Raw genomic sequence first — 19,934 nt, forward strand, 5'->3', positions numbered from 1 at the left:
ATGTTGGGAAGGGAATTTCTCACTCAGACCATATTCGGGATCTTCTGTCAGCAATAATGCTCCCATCAAGGGTTGCTGTAATTAAATGCCAAGGTCATAGCATAGGGACAGATAAAATTGCCCTGGGGAATAGGTTAGCAGATCAAGTTGCTAAAGAAATCGCTACCAAACTAGTCTGTCCTTCATATCTGCTCATGTCCAAATTTTGAATACCTTAGCCCAAGCCTTAGCAACTACAGAAGACATACAGTTCTGGTCAAGGAACAGGTTGTCCCAAGACCAATTTGGCCTGTGGTCCAACAAGGAGGGAGACATAGGATAAGTATGGCCTCCCAAGAGCAGCTGCTCCATTGTTTATCTCTCATTATCATGGTTTTGGACAAAAAAGTAAAAAGAACACATTAATAACTATTTCCTATGTATTTAGGAATTTTGTATGCAGGAATCTATGGAATCTAGTTGATGCTCAACTTTCCAGATGCTTAACATGTGCAAAAAACAATGTGCAAGGAAAAAAGGTAGGATCATTGGATCACGATCTCACGATTTACATCTTCTTCTCTTTTCCCACTATTTTAGTGCATTTTTCCTTTCTTTGCTTGAGTGTTTATACTCCCACCTTTTTCTCCAGTTCACCGTTCATCACTCCTTTCCCCCTTTTTCCGTCTTCCCCCTTCCCCCCCCCCTCCCTTCTCGTCACCATGGTCCACTTCTTTCCCCCTCCCCCCCTTCTTGTCATTATGATTCACACAGCAGAACTCATCAACGCATTCACCCATTTTTGACTTTTCCCCCTCCCTTGCTCTTTTTTCCCAGGCACCTTAGATACCTCCAGGCATGGTCTCCTTGTTTCTTTCTCCGCCCTGTTTAGAAAGCACCTTATATGGATATTTGGATAACTGGGGTTGCACATATACATGTGTATATATACTTTTTGTACACACAATGAGGATATGACATTATTAACCTCATACCATATGTGCACCCCATGTTTCCAATGTCAAATAATCCTCGCTTTAAATTTTTGCCTGTTGTTGGGATTTTGCTGCAGGTGTGACTCACCACATCATCTGGGTACCCTTACTCGCACCTACCCCCCGGATTCTTCTCTTTTCTGGGGGGCAAGGCATTAGTGTGACCTCCCGTGAGTAACGTCAGTGAGCTTGTGACGCTGCCTCCCCTTCCCTCTGGCATTCTGGCGACATATATGGACCAGGTACCACTCCAGATGCGTAAAGGAAATTGAGACATTGCCCTCTGGGGGAATTCTATCCGAAGTACTATAATCTACCTTATCCACCTGGAAGTACATCATCGGGTAAACCATATTAAATTAATATTGGATATTCCCAACATGCATAACACCGGATGTATTTATTCAGTGTAACTTTGTGTTTCCTTTAACAGACCACCATCTTTGAAGAAGACCCTTTCAAGGGTCGAAACGCGTTAGTTTATGCTTTCACTGTTATTAACCTATACAGTGTAACATGTAGCTGTGTCTGTTATTATACTTCCATGCGACATTATATGTACTTTTTATACATGATTTTGTCTGTTATATAAGTGTTCAGGTGAAGCTCATGTTTGTTTTTATCAAAGATTATTAAAATACCTTTTATATTATTTCCATTTGCTTCTATTACTGTCTCTTGCTGCCTAAAAACCCCGTTTGTGGGGGAACTGGTTCTATTTGTATCTACTTGGGGTGAGCAGCACCCTCCCAGCTCTTTGCAGCACTGTGTTTTCCTTGATTCTGGATCATTGGATCACTTACCAGCACCCTAAGGTCCAATGCAGGAATTACAAATTGATTTCACACACATGCCAGTAGCAAAGGGAGGTTTCAAATATCTTTTGGTGATTGTGGATAAATTCACAAAGTGGGTAGAAGGCACCACCACTATGAGAGAGAGTGCTAAAACAGTTGCTAAAATCGTGTGTAAGGAATGGATTCCAAGATATGGTTGCCCCTTCATTATAGACAGTGATAAAGGAGCAGCATTCACTACTGCAATGACAGGTCACATTAGCAGGCTATTAGCTATTGATTGGAATTTCCACATACCATATCATCCACAAAGTTCAGGAATTGTAGAAAGAATGAACAGGACCATTAAAGATAAACTAAGAAAATGAACCGGAGGAAGTTTCAAAAATTGGATAGAACATTTACCAGCTATACTTTTGAGATTCTCATGGGATACTCATGAGGTCATACAACAAGAGCATGTGGTCAGATTAATTGAAAAATTGAATTCAATCTATGGTGATGTATCTTTGTCCTTCCCACTTCCAGCGGGTAAGCCAACACATCACTTTCAAATAGGTGACCAAGTTCTTGTCAAACAACTGCAGAAGCCTGGTTCACTGGATCCACCTCACTGGATCCACCTTATGGTGAACCGACAACAGTGGTGGCAGTTACTAGAACGGCTGTTCTAACAGAGCAATCCCCAGTGTGGATACATGCTTCCAGGGTCAAGAATGTACCAGTCACAGGACCAAGAAAATATGACAAGCTCCAAGGCACCAAGAAGGGATCCACCCAAGGAGATACCATTGGCAGTGCTGATGAGACATAGGGGAGTAACTGTCTGCACTATCACTATTACTCTTGCTCTTGTTATCTATATGATTGCATGTCCTTGGTCAGATATATTATATTGCAAACAGGCCATAACTACCTCACACATTGGCAAGAGGAATATAGAGAAAAATGGATACCCTAGTCCGTTATGGAAAACTCGTGTGAAAATTGATTAAACAGCCAATAAGTCTAACTGCTGGATATGTTCCAAACCCCCTCTGGGTATTACAAATCCAGCAATGATAGCTGTATTTATTCCCTATAGCATAACCATAAATCAATCAGCACCCATAAATGAAAGTTTGAATGTCAGACTATCACATCCCTATGATACTTTTTGGGAATCAAGAATAGGGAAGAATTTTTCCAGCAAGAATGAATATTTTTGTAAACAATTAAGACAGCCAATTTATATTAGTGGTAAACATGGAAAACCTAGTATTGGTTATAGATTAGGAGGGAAAAGTGGAAGAATCAAATGTCATTTTGAGGCCTTGTAATAGACATAGGTGATATAGATATATCAGATCCCCACAGTATGGATAATTTAGTTGTATGTCAAAGAAAACATTATAGTTCTGCAATAATGAACAAACATCTGTACTTAACCTTTTTCCTGATTAATAAAGTCATACAAAAGGCTAGCATTCCTAAGTGTTTCTCAGTAACCACACCTTTCTTCTGGTTGTGTGGGGACCATTCCTATAAAAATTTTCCCGCAAATGTTCCTGGGGTATGTACACTGGTAACATTGGTACCCGCTGCCTATGTTTCAGATAATGATATAGATGCAAGTTATCAGTTAAAAAATGTATTGAGTACTAAAGAGAAACGAGAACTGTTTGATGCTGGGGACATGTCATGGTCCATATTCCCATCCTTCACAGGATGGGGAATTATTCTAATGGAAAGATTAAATGATTTTTCAAATATAATGGACGAAATTTTGAATGAAACTACGAATGCTATTGAATTATTAAATGAAGTAAGAGAATTAAGTAGATTCGTTTTGCAGGAAAAATGGCTTTAGATTACTTATTAGCTTTAGAAGGAGGGTTTTGTCAGTTTATAGTGGATTAATGTTGCACTTGGATAGACTATGAAGACAAGATAGAAGAACATTTGCATAAAATAAAGGACCTACAATACAAAGCTAGGAGCATTGCAGAAGAAGGATGGAATCCATTTAAAGGAATGGGAGGTGTAGGGGAATGGTTTAGTGGAATATTTCTTTGGATAAAGAAAGTTGGTGTTGTGATACTGATGTCTTTTTTTTTGTTCTTTTTGCATAGTTCATCTTCAAGATCCTGATTTGCATGGTCAAAGGATACCATTACAGTCAGCAGAAACTGAATATGAGCTGCAACCAATAATGGCCTAATCATTACCAGGGAAATGGTGATGTTGCCCTCAAGATGCAGCATTCCTCTACGAGACAAAGATGCTCAGAATTTGATCTTCTGGATAGTACTGTGGACTTATGATTTACTTTATGATTTGTCCCTTTTAGGGATAAAAGGAGGGATTGTAAGGATATGATTGACTTCACAGCCTCCATGTTGATTAATGCAGCTTTCATTATCCTTTTATATAAGATTATTATTCATCAGTAGGAATTTCAAGTTACACTCATAAACTGCTATGTATTTATGTTTTGTCTATTTACCTAAGAGATAATTTGCAGAAAGTACCTAAAACAACCTGACTTGACCACAGAGCAAATAGTAGATAAAAGAGTAAACAGTAGATATGATCATGTGTAATTAATCATTAAGGTCTCAGTGACACTGAGTTGTATTTTTGTGATTGGTTCAATGAAGAACGCCTCACGAATTCTGTTCTGTAATTATACTATATATGCTATACAAATCTGAATACACTTTGAGCTAAAGCATCATCAACTGTCTCATGTGATGCTTTACTCCTGGGTGCACTTGAGAGGTCTGATAACACGGACATTATCTTAAAACAAAACCTTTATAACAGATCATCTGAAAGTCCACACAGGTACTCTAAGTATAAGGGTAAAGAAGTATCCTAATGCCCTGTAAACACGACCGATTTTCCCGTCGGAATAAACTCTGAAGGTTTTTTCCGACGGAGTTCCGCTAAAACTGTCTTGCGTACACACGATCACACCAAAGTCAGATCGTCAAGAATGCGGTGACATACAGCACGTACGACAGGACTAGAAAAAGGAAGTTCAATAGCCAGTAGCCAACAGCTTCCGTCTCGTATTTGCTTCAGAGCAAGTGTCGTTTTTGGTCTGTCGGAACAGCACACAGACGAGCGGTTTTCCCGATAGGAATTGGTTCCATCGTAAATATTTAGAACATGTTTTATTTCTAGGTCCATCAGAATTTTCCAAAAAAAAAAAGTCAGATGAGGCATACACACGATCGGAATATACAATGAAAATCTTCCGTCTGACTTTTTCTGTCAGACATTCCACTCCTGTGTATGCGGCATAACAGTTCAGGAGAGGGAGGTTGAAGCTCACCTAAACGCAACAGCTCCTAAACCCTTGACACATAGGCTTCTATGGTGCTGAGATTAGGAGCGTTGGCAAAAAAATGCCAAAAGCTCATAAACTCAACTTTAGGAGCTGCCAGTGTCGGCTAGTGTACATGAAGCCTAAATGTTTTGCATTGGTACATATCCCCATGGCAGTACTCAGATACCCATGGTCTTTTTTTACCAAAAGCTTGCAAATTCTTTTTGCTAAAGGCCAGAAAACAAATAACAAGATTTGACTCCCATAGCCTTCACTGGGGGTCAGGTTCTATGTTTCAGGTTCACAGATATCAGGCTGAGTTTGGAGAACTACACACAAATTTGAACCCAGCCAGTAGGGATGAGCCGAACAGCCCCGGTTAGATTCGCACCAGAACTTTCGAATGGACCGAAAATTTGTGCGAACTTTAGAACCCCATTGAAGTCTATGGGACTCAAACGTTCAAAATAAAAAGTGCTAATTTTAATGGCTAATATGCAAGATATTGTCCTAAAAAGGGTTTGGGGACCTGGCTCCTGCCCCTGGGGACATGGGTCTATGCCTAAAATGTTTTTAAAAACAGCAGTTTTTTCAGGAGCACTGATTTTAATGACAATTGAAGTGAAAAAAAAAGTGAAATATTCCTTTAAATATCATGCCTGGGGGGTGTCTATAGTATGCCTGTGAAGTGGCACGTGTTTCCCGTGTTCAGAACAGTCCCTGCACAAAATGACATTTAACTGAAAAAAAGTCATTTAAAACTGCTTGCGGTTTTAATGTAATATCTGGTTCCGGCAATATGGATGAAAATCATTGAGAAAAATGGCATGGGTAGCAACACCCACTAACTCCTGCAGATGCCTTTATTATAGAACAACAGGAATTAAAGGGTAGATACCGGTGTATACTGTTCTGTGCTGGAGGCACAAAACACCCACTAACTCCTGCAAATGCCTTTATTATAGAACAACAGGCATTAAAGGGTAGATACCGGTGTATACTGTGCTGTGCTGGAGGCACAAAACACCAACTAACTCCTGCAGATGGCTCAATTAGAGAAGAGCAATATAGGTAGATACAGGTGTATACTGCGCTCAGGGCACACAGACAACACCCAGAAACTCCTGCAGATGGCTGATAGCTCAATTACAGAAGAGCAATATAATTATATAGGTAGATACAGGTGTATACTGCGCTCAGGGCACACAGACAACACCCACAAACTTCTGCAGATGGCCGATAGCTCAATTACAGAAGAGCAATAAAGCAAAATAGTTAGATACAGGTGTATACTGTGCTTAGGGCACACAGACAACACACACAAACTCCTGCAGATGGCTGATAGCTCAATTACAGAAGAGCAATAACGCAAAATAGGTAGATACAGGTGTATGCTGCGCTGAAGGTACACAGGCAACACCCACTAACTCCTGCAGATGCCGGAACACTACACAAGACTACCGTGCTGGCGGCCTTATATAGTGTGGGGCGTGTACTATACAGCCTGACCTATGATCCTGCCTGTGGCCAATCATGGCTCTCCTCGCTGCCGGCGCTGTGATTGGCCAAGCATGCGGGATCACAGTGCATGCTTGGCCAATCATGAGCCAGCAATGCAGTGTGATGGCACAGTGCATTGTGGGCTGTGAGCGCCACATGAATTTGGCGTGAACGGCCCATAACGTTTGGTATTCGTTCGACTCGAACACCAAGCTCATCCCTACCAGCCAGATTCGCTCATTGGTACTATTAATGCATCTATGTATGTGGACTTGAAAGACTGTATAGAACAATCTGTATATTATGCTTTGCTTTTATATATTCCAGATCCAACAAATTAATGAATTATCCTCTTTCTGAAAATACATTTAATATGATATATTTTTTATATCATTGTTGTGTGTTTGCTGACTTTGTAATTATAATTATTATATATATTGAGACATTGGAGAGATGGAATGCCCCCTGAGTTATGTTGCACACCCTTGTGCATTATTTCTATTACAGGCATACCCCACATTTAAGTACACAACGGGGTTTATTTACTAAAGCTGAAAAGTGCAAAATCAGGTTCCCTTCTTCAGAGAAATCAATGAGCTTCTAACCCCAGCTTGTTCAATTAAGCTTTGGTAATAAAACCTGGAAGCTGATTGGTTTCTATGCAGAAGTGAGCCTGATTTTGCACTTTTCAACTTTAGTAAATAAACCCCATTGCGTACTTAAAAGTGGGGTATGCCTGTATTTCTATTACTTAATATGTGTGCCAAATACAATGTGCCAGTGTGCCAAATGTTTGCAGGAACTTGACTGCTAGCCAGAATGCACATGACCATATCAAAACACTGTTCTCTGCCAGCAACTGGACCAACAAGTTTATATTTAAATGCAATGTTTATAAATGCAATATGCAATCCTATGGGACATCTAGGTGGAGGAAATTCAATTACAAGGGTGTGTACCAAGTGATGAGGCATAAAGGACAACTGAATATTATATTGCACAGAAGTATCGGGATGTCATCTGTGTTACCTACTACTTCTATTGAACTTACCACTGAGAAGAAACCAAAAATGGATTGCAACAAAAAGAAGACAGATAGCTGTGCTTTGATCAATCCTGGGGAGGAGAATGAGATGGTATAAGTTACGTGATAATTTAAATGATGTTCTTATAAAGTCAGTGTTTAGAGGACGATTGTATGTACTGTGGTATACTCCAAATAGAAGCTGCACCCTCCACAGTGCTTACCTTTAAATAATTGTTGGATGCTCGAAGTGATTGCAATGGGAGGTGCTGTTATTGTTACAGATGGTGTTGTGATTTCTGAAGATGGGGCTGTGCCATAGCCAAATATGAAGTCACCAGCAGTCTGAAGGGATGTACATTACCTTAAGGAAGCCCAAGTTACGAATATCTCTTTGAGGCAGGGGCCTTGCAAGTTCTCAAAATATTGGTTTCCTATGAATTAAGGCAGTCCTCAAAATAAGTATTGAAATGCCTTTATTTGGAGTGTTGGTGATATTTTATCTTCATGTGCATTCTATGATTTTCCAGTCACCCTATGTAGATTTAGCTATGTTTGCTTTCAAGGCAGTTGGATTTGCAAACTGCAAGCCTAAACCTGTCCATAGAATGAGGAGAGGTAAAAATTAGCTCATAATTTATTGTTCGACACTGCCAGGCATCATTTGGTGCATCTTACTAGAACATTTTTTCTATGAATAGTGCTCATGGAGCCACCAAATCCTGAACATTTGGTAAAAAAAGATAATTTGGAGAGGTAATGCCCACTTAGCTATCTCACTAAAGTATATTGTTTATAAACTCAAAACGTTTGTCTTTGAGCATTGGATTAAGTAGAAATTGTCTAGAGCCTCTGTCTTTCTGTTATTTTTTTTTTTTTTTGTGTGGTCTGTTTATAAAGAGTTCTCTTTACTTCCTGCCCTGTAGACAAAACAGAAAGTGAAAGGAAATCACTCCAAGGGCAACTTTCCTCTTATGTCTAGTACACATGTTATGGTACCAGAATTTTTTTTTTGTAACTGTCCTTTCAGATATTTTGCCATGGAATGTCCTCTCGAAAGCTGTGCACTAATGAATAGATTATCAGATGATCGCTCTGAAAGCGGTATATTTCGCCTGATTTGCTCATCATTTGTACTAGGCATTAGACAATTAACAATAGGCCAAGTGTTCACATTAAAAGATTCCACCTCTATTTCTGTTCTGGTGGAAAAGTTTTTTGATTTTCCCTCACTTTCAGTCCTTAATGACAATGGCTAATGGGGCAAAAAGAGAGGGATAATTTCCTCAGTGAGGGGACAGACTGCAAAAAAAGCCTTCATTTACACACTAAATAGTATGGATGAATGAATCTCCGTTGCCAGCTCTCTGGATACCAGAACAGTGACTGCATCTAATTGGAAAAAGTCACTGTTCAGTCAACAATTTTCCACACAGTGCCTTCTATCCAGCTCCTTCAATCTAGTTCAAACCCTATACTTAAAAGATGGTTTCTGTTTCAGATAAACTTTGTAGTGATTGTAAATTGTAGATTTTTTAAATTAAAGTAATGAACATGTTATACTTATCTGCTTGTTTTGCACACAGCAGCCCTTATCCTCCTTTTCTCGGGTCTCAGTGCTCTTGGCTCCTCCCCCCAGCCAACTTTCCCCATATCAAGTGGCTTGTTATGGAGGCACTCGTGTGTGCTTGTAAAATAATATGCAAAGTGGTTGGAGGGAAGCTTCAGAATGGCAAAGATGTTTTTATTACAAATAGTGTGCGCAGACTACAGTTCCTCTTTAATGGACAGGAGCATGTGCTGGTTTGCAAGAAAGATTTAGAGCATGAGGGGTTTGAATACTGTGCCAACTGTGGGCAGGATGGACAGTGTACACCACTATAAGCTAATGTTGAATGTATGTAGTTGCCTTCAATTTGAAATCCAGGAATTATCTGTATTGCATAGTTACATTGGTCCAGCTTGGCACATTCTAAGTATGCATATCTCATACCTGTTGGAACGTTGACAATCACTACTACAGGTATAGAAACATTCTTTTCGCTCTCTGGGCACTGCCACCATTCATAGAACACCTTGTATTTTTTCCATTAAAACAAGACCTTCTCTGCTTGGACAAGGTGGAGAAGGGGGGCGATAATATCAGGAATTTTCCCATACAAAGAAAAGTTCAAGTCAAAATGGGTCTGGGGTCTGGGTCCAAATGTCTTTTACAAGTACAGAAGATAAAGCAATGGTTGACTTTGTAAAAGTGGCTTCAAAGCAGAACTTTAGCTAAAAAATAACAGGATAAAAAAGAATAGCCCGTTAAAATATTTACAAAACAGATTTGTCCCCAGTCTGGTGGCCTGTATCTTTTAACCCCCTTTCTCTGAGCCCAGGTCACCATGGGCCCACCCCAGGTTTTGACTGGCAGTGACATGAGAAGCAGCACAGCGATGAGCTCATCGCTCTGTCACTCTTCTTTCTCTTTCTATCAGCATACTTCATGTCAGTAGAGCTGATGTCCCCGTTTACTGCTTTTTCTTTTCATAATCCAATTCTGCTGCACTTATACTGCACAAAGCTGATATTCTGATACTAGGTCGATTTCAGGTACTATATATATATATATATATATATATATATATATATACATACAGTTCTGCTCATAAGTTTACATACCATGGCAGAAATGATGGTTTCTTGTCCATTTTTCAGAGAATATTAATAACACAAAAACTTTTCTTTCACTCATGGTTAGTGTTTGGCTGAAAACATTTATTATCGATCAACTATGTTTACTCTTTTTAAATCATAATGGTAATAGAAACTTCCCAAATTAGCCTGATCAAAAGTTTACATTGCCCAGTTCTTAATACCGTGTATTGCCCTCTTTAACATCAGTCATGTTATAAATATATATATATATATATATATATATATATATATATATATAAAGATATACATCTATATATATATATATAAAGATATATATATATATATATAAAGATATATATATATATATATATATATATATATATATATATATATATATATATATATGTATATATGTATATACATATGTATATACATATATATATATATATATATATATATATATATATATATATATATATATATATATAAAGTATATCTAAACAAAAACAATAATTCATTATAACTTGCCAGCCTCATTTAGTTCATATTTATTCAGTACCTGGTCAGTGACAGTTTTGGTGCATTTCATTCATCAGGAGCTCATTGGATTCAGATCAGTGACATGGAGACAAGTTTTCTGCATTTTTGCATACATTTTCTCTCTTGGCTTGCTTCTACTAATATTTTACTGGAAACCAGAATGGGACGTCTATTGTCATTGTGTCTCATGTGACCTGGAACAAGCAGATGTTATATTACTTAGAACTACGGTGAGTGTTTTGCAGCAGCAAGTACTACCAAAGCTCCATCATTATTCATTATGGGTTTATTATTATAAGGTGCATATGCATTATGGCCACTAGATGGTGCTATAATAAGTGTTCTCCTCAGTGCCATGTAGTGGCCATAACGTGGTATTTTCCACATCCATACATTCAAATTGCACATAATATAGCCAGAGAAGAATATTACATTTTGCCCCCGGAATGAATTTCAATAAGAGGATAGCTATATGATTTTCTTTTTTTTCATGAATACACCCCAATGTGTTTTCTATTGGTCACCTACACTTTTATAAGGGCTCCTTCATATCTGTCAGTGTTCAGACACAAAAAATGTCTAAACAGCAGGGTCTTGTGTTTCCATAATTAGTCGTACAAAAGCACTAGTTATTTAAAAAAAAAAAAAAAAAAAAAAGTCATTACTTAGAACCTTAGTGTTTGCAGAGTAAGTAATACTGGTGGCAAGCATATAAACCATGGGCGTCATCTGTTTGTTTTACATTAATCTGAAGCAAGATGAATAATAGTTGCCATTATTTTGCAAACAGTGCCATCTACTGGCTATCTTCAAGTAACGATCAGGAACCAGTAGAACAGGCTCCTGATCACACAATCGCTGAACCTCTTTTGCCTCAGAACATTTATGAATAGAAAAGTACACAGTTTATCCTTGTGTCTGTTAAAAATAATTATGACAATAATAATAATTAAAAAAAAATATGAAATAGTTAGGTTAGGGCTTGATCTAGATTAGTGTTTGTAGGCTCCATTGACTAAAGCAGATCGCATTCGATATTTAGGTGTCCAGACACATTTTGCCTAAATATCGCATGCAGTCCTGAAACTGTCAATTCACTAAACTGTTTTGCGATATTTATCACAAAACGCTCAAACCGCTCGGTAAACACTGTGTGAAAAGGCATTAAACTCAATTCACAGAAGGAAATAAATAACTAAATGCATGTGGTAATTAGGTAGTAGTCCAGGCATGCCCTAATTAAGGAATGTCATATTATAATAGTTTTTATAATCATTTTGAGTAGTATCTGCCTTTTTGGATCAGTCTGGATCAGTTCAGTTCAGTTTGGATCCGTTTTCTCAACAGTAATACATGGAAACCTAAATATGGAAATATGGAAATCATTGGGGTTGATTTACTCAAAGTACAACTAAAGGAACTTTTTTTTTTTTTTTTTTTTTTAGTGTTGTGCAGAGTGGAGGTGGATTAGAACCTATCTATCTATCGATCTATCAGTTTTTATTTCTGTGTGCCCCCATTAGGGAAATTCGCCTTCTTTACTTGTCCTGTTGACCATTATCACTGAAAGTGAATGTAAATGAAAATACCATACCACTTTCTAATGGAAACACAGATTAAAAAATAAATAATAATAAATAAATAAAAAATTGACACCCTCCCTTACTCTACCTAAAATGTGAAAAAAAAAAGTTGTGCCTATAGTTCTACTTTAAGGAAGATAGACTGTACAATTTGCAAGTTGCTCCAGAGCTTAGTACATGAGGTCAAGCTTCACTTTACAAAGAATAACCAATCACATGCAAGGAAAAAAAAACAGCATTTTTGCTTGCATATGATTGGATGATGGAAGTTAGCAGAATTCCTACTTATCTATCAAGCTTTGGAGCAACTTCAATTGTAAAGTACTCAGTCTATGTGCCTTAGTAAATCAACCCCATTACATTTAGTAAATCCACATTACATTTAGTAAATCCACATTACATGTAGTAAAACATACAAATTTTCTCCTGTCATTTCACCAAATAGTTTTTTTTTTTTTTTGTGTATATATGAGCACATGCATCATTGCCTGCATAAAAACTCCCAATCACTCCAAACAATCCAAATCACTTCTAATCCCTTGTTAGAACATATGTCACATACAGTATGTAGTGGGCATACTTTACTTTTTTTAAACTATTTTTAGGACCGCTTTACCATAGTTTTAGCGGTGATATTCGGCCGCTAGCGGGCGGTTTTAACCCCCGCAAGCCGCCAAAAAGGGGTTAAATCCACCCACAAAAATCCGTTGCAGCATTGTTTTGCCAGTGGTATAGTAGCGCTGCCCCATTGATTTCAATGGGTAGGAGCGGTGCAGGACCAGTGAGTTCCCTGCTCCTTCACCAGTCCAAAGAAGCTTCTGGCAGGACTTTTTCTGACACCCTGCCAGCGCACCGCTCCAGTGTGAAAGCCCTCAGGCTTTCACACTGGAGTGAATGGAGCAGCTGTTTTAGGGCGGTTTGCAGGCGCTATTTTTAACGCTATAGCGCCTGCAAAATGCCCCAGTGTGAAAGGGGTCTAAGTCTGGTATAGATTTTAAAGTGGTTGTATACCCGTTACACCAATTTTACCTACAGGTAAGCCTATAACAAGGCTTACCTGTAGGTACCATAAATATCTGCTAAACTTGCACAGTATAGGAGATATTCAGTATATGCACTGCTGCTGATGTCATTGGCGCATGTGAACTGAATAAACGGGCCGCTAGTGCTGTTTTATTTAGGACTCGTGCCATGACCTGCAGGAGTGATGTCATCGTGGCTCCAGCCAATCACAGCCATGAAACCGGACGTAACTCCAGTGGAAGATGTCTGCCGTGTACTCGGAGTGCCGACACCGATTCGGGGCATCATTCTGAGGTAAGCATTTCATAATGAGCTAGTATGCGATGCTTACTAGCTCATTGTGCCTTTGTCTTGCAGGGGTTTATTTCATTTTATTTTTTGAAAGTGTACAACCTCTTTAAGTGGGAACCTCACACAAAAAGCAGGAAAAAAGTGTGAGCCCCCTCCCCAAACCAGACCATTATCTAAGCATGCAGCCTGGAAGGCCAGGAAAAGGAGGGGAGTTTCAATTATATGTACAGTTTACTAATACACGCCAAAGGTGAAAAACTGGGTTTAGGAGATGAGATATGTTTTACTTTCCTCAGTAAGGGGTTTTCTACAACATAAGACAAATTAAAGTTATTACAAATCCTTCTTTTTTCTCTTTTAAAGGATAGTTTTAAAAAATACTCAAAGAAAAGGATATTTTGGGTCCACCCTTTTATAACAGGAGACAAAGGTACATTTAAGACATTTAAAGACAGAAGATCTGTTATCGGTAAAGCTTTAATAGAGCCAGAGAATAAGGTTAGTTCATTTATTTTTATTATCATGTTTACAGTAGACACGAACATATAGCATTCTAAGATTACATGAACTTCATGTAAGAATACAATGATTTAAAGTAAATCCGCTTAAAGAATCGGAGCCTCTGATGTGTTTGTAAAATTATGAAGATTTTCTAGAGCACTGTTAAAGCTGAAACATGGATTTCAAACCTCAAACTTTGATGTTTGATTTAGCTACCAATAAACCAATAAGGAACCTTTAAAGATGTGTGCCCCGCTGGTGGATCTGCGTCTTTCTTTAAAAAGGTTACATACATGCAAAATCTGGTGGTGATGCCACCCATGAAACTGATAGTCGGGGCTGGAGCACAGCAATCACAGCTGGTCACTTGCTTTGCAGCTCACCCATTCAGAAAATATCTTGTATTCCTTTTAAAGGTGTTCTGCGATTGGGGAAGGGAAGTCATGACATTCATTTCCCCACCTCCCTGTCCAATCACACAGCACCTTTGAAAAGAATGCAAGATGTTTTCTTAAATGGAGAAGCTGCATAGAAAACAACCCATTGTGGTAACATGTTTGCCAGCTGTGAACTTACACGCAAATCTTTCCAGAATGTGGAAAACTAAGGCAGAACATTATAACATTGAATCTAAAAACTTCTTTGCACTGGTGGGGCATTGCTTACAGCTGGTGCTTATATGGTTCCTATCCTCTCCATTGAGCTGGGATCTATTGGGATCCATGTGTTTATATCAGCAATGTGAAATGCTATTACAGACTTGCTTTAGCGTGTTGTGGATATCCATATTAGGGGTGCGCATCTTCACTGGTCTCACGATTCGATTACGATTATCTGGTCAACGATTCGATTCAATTCCGCGATTCATCACGATGCATCACGATTACTGACATGCTCCCACTTCCGCTTGGGATTCCTCTCTGCAATCTTCTGGGACATCACAGGTCCCAGAAGATTGCCCGGCTGTGCAGGACAGCGCAGTGAGACATGGACTGTGGATGCCCACAGTAGTATTGCCAGTGCCATGGACAGGCAGGGGAGAGAATGGAGGGTTCGGGTGGCCACATCGCTGGATTGTGGGACAGATGAGTGTCTTTTTTAAAAGTCAGAAGATACACTTTTTTTGTAGCTGCGGACTTTTAATAAACAACACAAATACTAGGCAGCCCCTCTCTGCCAGCGATCTTCTGGGACCATTGTCTGGCCAATGGCAGAGCGCAGTGCGCGCCCGGCCGTAAGCTGTCACGGGTGGGTGTCACTGCCCACAGTAGATGATGGCGCTGAGGAGAGGAGGGGGAGAGGAGCAATGCTCCGTGCAGCCACATCGATGGACCGTGGGAGAGGTGAATGCGATTATTAAAAGTCAGCAGCTACACTTTGTAGCTGCTGACTTTTAATAAACGAAAAAAACGTGTGGAACTTCGATTTACTGAGTGCACTAATCTGGTGCACTACAGGGTACATGAATTTTCACACACCCAGCTGCTGGGAGGTCAGGAGGGATTAGAATCCAAATCCGCAACTGACAAACAGCCCTGTGAAGTTCCCTGTACTGTCTCTGTGATGACATTTACTCACCCCCCTCCCTCTTCCCCTCTCGTTTGTACCTTCCAGCACACTAGGAGTTAACACAGTGGAATGTGCCAATGGGGGGGGGGGGTGGCCGGGGAAATGTCATCACAGAGCACATGTAGGAGCCAGTGTATGTAGAGTACAAACATACTTGTACTCTACATACTTCTGCTAAAAAATACCTGTGTGGTGATATAAATGCAATTATAATCTATTAACCACTTCAGGACCGCCGTATTGCCATTGTACGTCAGCACAATGGCACAGGCAGGCACAATCACGTAGATTTACGTGATTGCCTTCCAGCGGGTGGGGGGTCCGATCGGACCCCCTCCCGCTGTTTACGGCGGTCCGATTCGGTCCAGGAGCGCTCCGTGATGAGGGGATGGCCGTTGGTTTTCGGCCACCCCCTCTGGATCGCTCCTGGCCAATGAGAAGCTTCCTCCCCTGTGTATTGTTTACACAGGAAGGAGGAAGTGATGTCATTCTCCTCGGGGCGGTCTTTTTGACCGGACTACGAGGAGAAGACTAATAGTAAGTGTGCACCAACACTACACTGACATGTAGGTACACACAGGCACACAAACCCCCCCCCGACCCCCCCCCCGATCGCCCCCCGATCCCCCCCGCCCCCCCTCCCCCCCCCAGTCACAGTGTCACTGATTGCATTGATCATTTCTTTACTGATCAATGCATTCAGTGTCAGTTGTGACAGTAAAAAGTGTCAGGACAGTTAGTGTTAGGTCCAGGGTAGCCCCGTATCACCCCCCAATAAAGATTTAACCCCCTGATTGCCCCTAGAGTTAACCCTTTCACCCCCTTTTGCCAGTGTCACTAAGCGATCATTTTTCTGATCGCTGCATGTGTCGCTAGGTAGCTAGTTATTTTTTTAGGTTCACCGCCAGGTTTTTATATCGCTAGGTACCCCGATATACTACCCAATAATGGTTTTAACCCCCTGATTGCCGCTAGTTAACCCTTTCACCCCCTTTTGCCAGTGTCACTAAGCGATCGTTTTTCTGATCGCTGCATTAGTGTCGCTACAGTCGCTAGGTAGCTAGTTATTTTTTTAGGTTCACCGCCAGGTTTTTATAGCGCTAGGTACCCCGATATACTACCCAATAATGGTTTTAACCCCCTGATTGCCGCTAGTTAACCCTTTCACCCCCTTTTGCCAGTGTCACTAAGCGATCATTTTTCTGATCGCTGCATGTGTCGCTAGGTAGCTAGTTATTTTTTTAGGTTCACCGCCAGGTTTTTATATCGCTAGGTACCCCGATATACTACCCAATAATGGTTTTAACCCCCTGATTGCCGCTAGTTAACCCTTTCACCCCCTTTTGCCAGTGTCACTAAGCGATCGTTTTTCTGATCGCTGCATTAGTGTCGCTACAGTCGCTAGGTAGCTAGTTATTTTTTTAGGTTCACCGCCAGGTTTTTATAGCGCTAGGTACCCCGATATACTACCCAATAATGGTTTTAACCCCCTGATTTCTGCTAGTTAACCCTTTCACCCCCTTTTGCCAGTGTCACTAAGCGATAATTTTTCTGAACGCTGCATCAGTGTCGCTAGTGTCGCTAGGTAGCTAGTTATTTTTTTAGGTTCACCGACAGGTTTTTATAGCGCTAGGTACCCCGATATACTACCCAATAATGGTTTTAACCCCCTGATTGCTGCTAGTTAACCCTTTCACCCCCTTTCACCAGCGATCACAGTATAAGTGTCACTGGTGACGCTGGTTAGCCAGTTAGTTATTTAGGTTCCCCGTCAGGTTTTTATATAGCGCCAGGGACCCCCATATACTACCTAATAAAAATTTGAACCCCCTGATTGCCCCTAGTTAACCCTTTCACCACTGATCACCGTATAAGTGTTACGGGTGACTGTGGTTAGTTTGTTTTTTATATATAATCCGGAAGGCAGTGCTTGGTTTTCGGGGTCCCGTACGTGGCTAGGCTCCCAAAAAGTCCCCCACATGTGGTATCCCCGTACTCGGGAGAAGCAGCAGAATTTATTTTGGGGTGTAATTTGACTTCTGCCCATAGCATGTGTGAGCAATATATCATTTAGTGACAACTTTGTGCAAAAAAAAAAAAAGTTTGTAATATTCCCGCAACTTTTGGCAAAATATAAAATATTCCATGGACTCAACATGCCTCTCAGTAAATAGCTTGGGGTGTCTACTTTCCAAAATGGGGTCATTTGGGGGGGTTTTGTGCTATTTTGGCATTTTATGGCCTTCGAAACTGTGATAGGTAGTGAGGAGTTAAATCAAATATTTGCACCCTTAGAAATCCTGAAGGTGGTGATTGGTTTTCGGGGTGCCGTGCGCGACTAGACTCCCAAAAAGTCCCACACATGTGGTATCCCCGTACTCAGGAGAAGCAGCAGAATGTATTTTGGGGTGTCATTTCACATATGCCCATAGCATGTGTGAGCAATATATCATTTAGTGACAACTTGGTGCAAAAAAAAAAAAGTTTGTAATATTCCCGCAACTTGTGGCAAAATATAAAATATTCCATGGACTCAACATGCCTCTCAGTAAATAGCTTGGGGTGTCTACTTTCCAAAATGGGGTCATTTTGGGGGGTTTTGTGCTATTTTGGCATTTTATGGCCTTCGAAACTGTGATAGGTAGTGAGGAGTTAAATCAAAAATTTGCACCCTTAGAAATCCTGAAGGTGGTGATTGGTTTTCGGGGTGCCGTGCGCGACTAGACTCCCAAAAAGTCCCACACATGTGGTATCCCCATACTCGGGAGAAGTAGCGGAATATATTTTGGGGTGCAATTCCACATATAACCATGGCATGTGTGAGCAATATATCATTTAGTGACAACTTTTTGTAAAAAAATCTTTTTTTTTTTTTTTTTGTCATTATTCAATCCCTTAGGACAAAACAAATAAATATTCAATGGGCTCAACATACCCATCAGCAATTTCCTTGGGGTGTCTACTTTCCAAAATGGGGTAATTTGGGGGGGATTTGTACTGCCCTGCCATTTTAGCACCTCAAGAAATGAGATCGGCAGTCATAAATTAAAAGCTGTGTAAATTCCAGAAAATGTACTCTAGTTTGTAGACGCTATAACTTTTGCGCAAACCAAAAAATATACGCTTATTGACATTTTTTTTACTAAAGACATGTGGCTGAATAAATTTTGCCCTCAATGTATGACTAAAATTTAGTTTATTCGATTTTTCTTATAACAAAAAGAAGAAAATATCTTTTTTTTTCAAAATTTTCGCTCTTTTTCCATTTATATCGCAAAAAAAAAAATCGCAGAGGCAATCAAATACCATCAAAAGAAAGCTCTATTTGTGGGAAGAAAAGGACGCAAATTTCGTTTGGGTGCAATATTGCATGACCGCGCAATTACCAGTTAAAGCAGCGCAGTGCGAAATTGCAAAAAGACCTCTGGTCCTTAAGGTGTTTATTGGTCCGGAGCTGAAGTGGTTAAGTGCCCACTGCTGTATGTGCATTCTAAAATATATGCAGCTTTTCATACCTCGTTTCTTAGTGTGTGTGTAACTGCATAGGCTGCTCATGTGACTGCTCTCTGCTCTCCTTGTTCTGGCCTGCCTCTCTTATCTCTCAGGCTCACGTCTCTCGTCAGGTCAGTAGGAGTTCTCAGCCCCACCCACCGACTGCAGCTATCAGATTAAAAGAGAGGCGGGCGGGGCTGACGTCAGGAGAGATGTGAGAAGAGAGGGACCGAGCAGTCACATGAGCGGTGTATACAGTTATATACACACACTATAAAACGAGGTTTAAAGCTGCATATATTTTTTTTTAAAAACAGAGGTGACCACTTAATGGATGGTCATTGTATTTATAAAAAAAAGGATTTTGATAAAAACGCTTGGTTCGCTCTTCCGGGAGGGGCGCGGTAAGTCGGGATGACGTCACCTGACATCGTTTTTTCGGGTCGCATGCATCGATGTCGAATCGGGGACCCCGGGAATCGTGATGCATCGATACAGCGATTAAATTCCACACCCCTATTCCATATCATATGGATGAATTGTGGATGTAAATTTTTTGTGGCACTAAATCTTCCTACTCAATGAGAGATTGATTGCACATTAAATGTTATGACTTTCTTGCTAGCTGAAATTAAGAGGAACCCTTTTTTTTTTTTTTTTTTTTTTTTATGTTAATAACAGAGGTTT

At 40.1% G+C, this 19,934-nt stretch overlaps 1 protein-coding gene and 1 long non-coding RNA gene across 2 annotated transcripts in view; one reads left to right on the top strand and one right to left on the bottom strand.

Moving 5' to 3' along the window:
- The first annotated feature begins 7,350 nt into the window (after nt 1-7,350).
- Nucleotides 7,351-19,934, top strand: part of LOC143988156 (putative cation-transporting ATPase 13A4) — a 160,862-nt gene continuing 148,278 nt past the window's right edge. Inside the window, exons 1-3 of the mRNA XM_077487485.1 lie at nt 7,351-7,720; nt 10,845-11,018; nt 14,049-14,183. Of these exons, the coding sequence (XP_077343611.1) occupies nt 7,490-7,720; nt 10,845-11,018; nt 14,049-14,183 (540 nt within the window). The 5' untranslated portion in view covers nt 7,351-7,489. The remainder of the gene's footprint in view (nt 7,721-10,844; nt 11,019-14,048; nt 14,184-19,934) is intronic.
- On the bottom strand, nt 7,635-19,356 carry LOC143988158 (uncharacterized). The gene is made up of 3 exons (XR_013276776.1): nt 19,271-19,356; nt 10,808-10,982; nt 7,635-7,700 (listed from the first exon to the last, which is right to left on the bottom strand). It is a non-coding gene; the product is annotated as an uncharacterized LOC143988158 (long non-coding RNA).

This window comes from Lithobates pipiens, unplaced genomic scaffold (genome assembly GCF_037356315.1).
Source record: "Lithobates pipiens isolate NorthernLeopardFrog02 unplaced genomic scaffold, aLitPip1_a1.2 Scaffold_18, whole genome shotgun sequence".
Taxonomy (NCBI): Eukaryota; Metazoa; Chordata; class Amphibia; order Anura; family Ranidae; genus Lithobates; species Lithobates pipiens.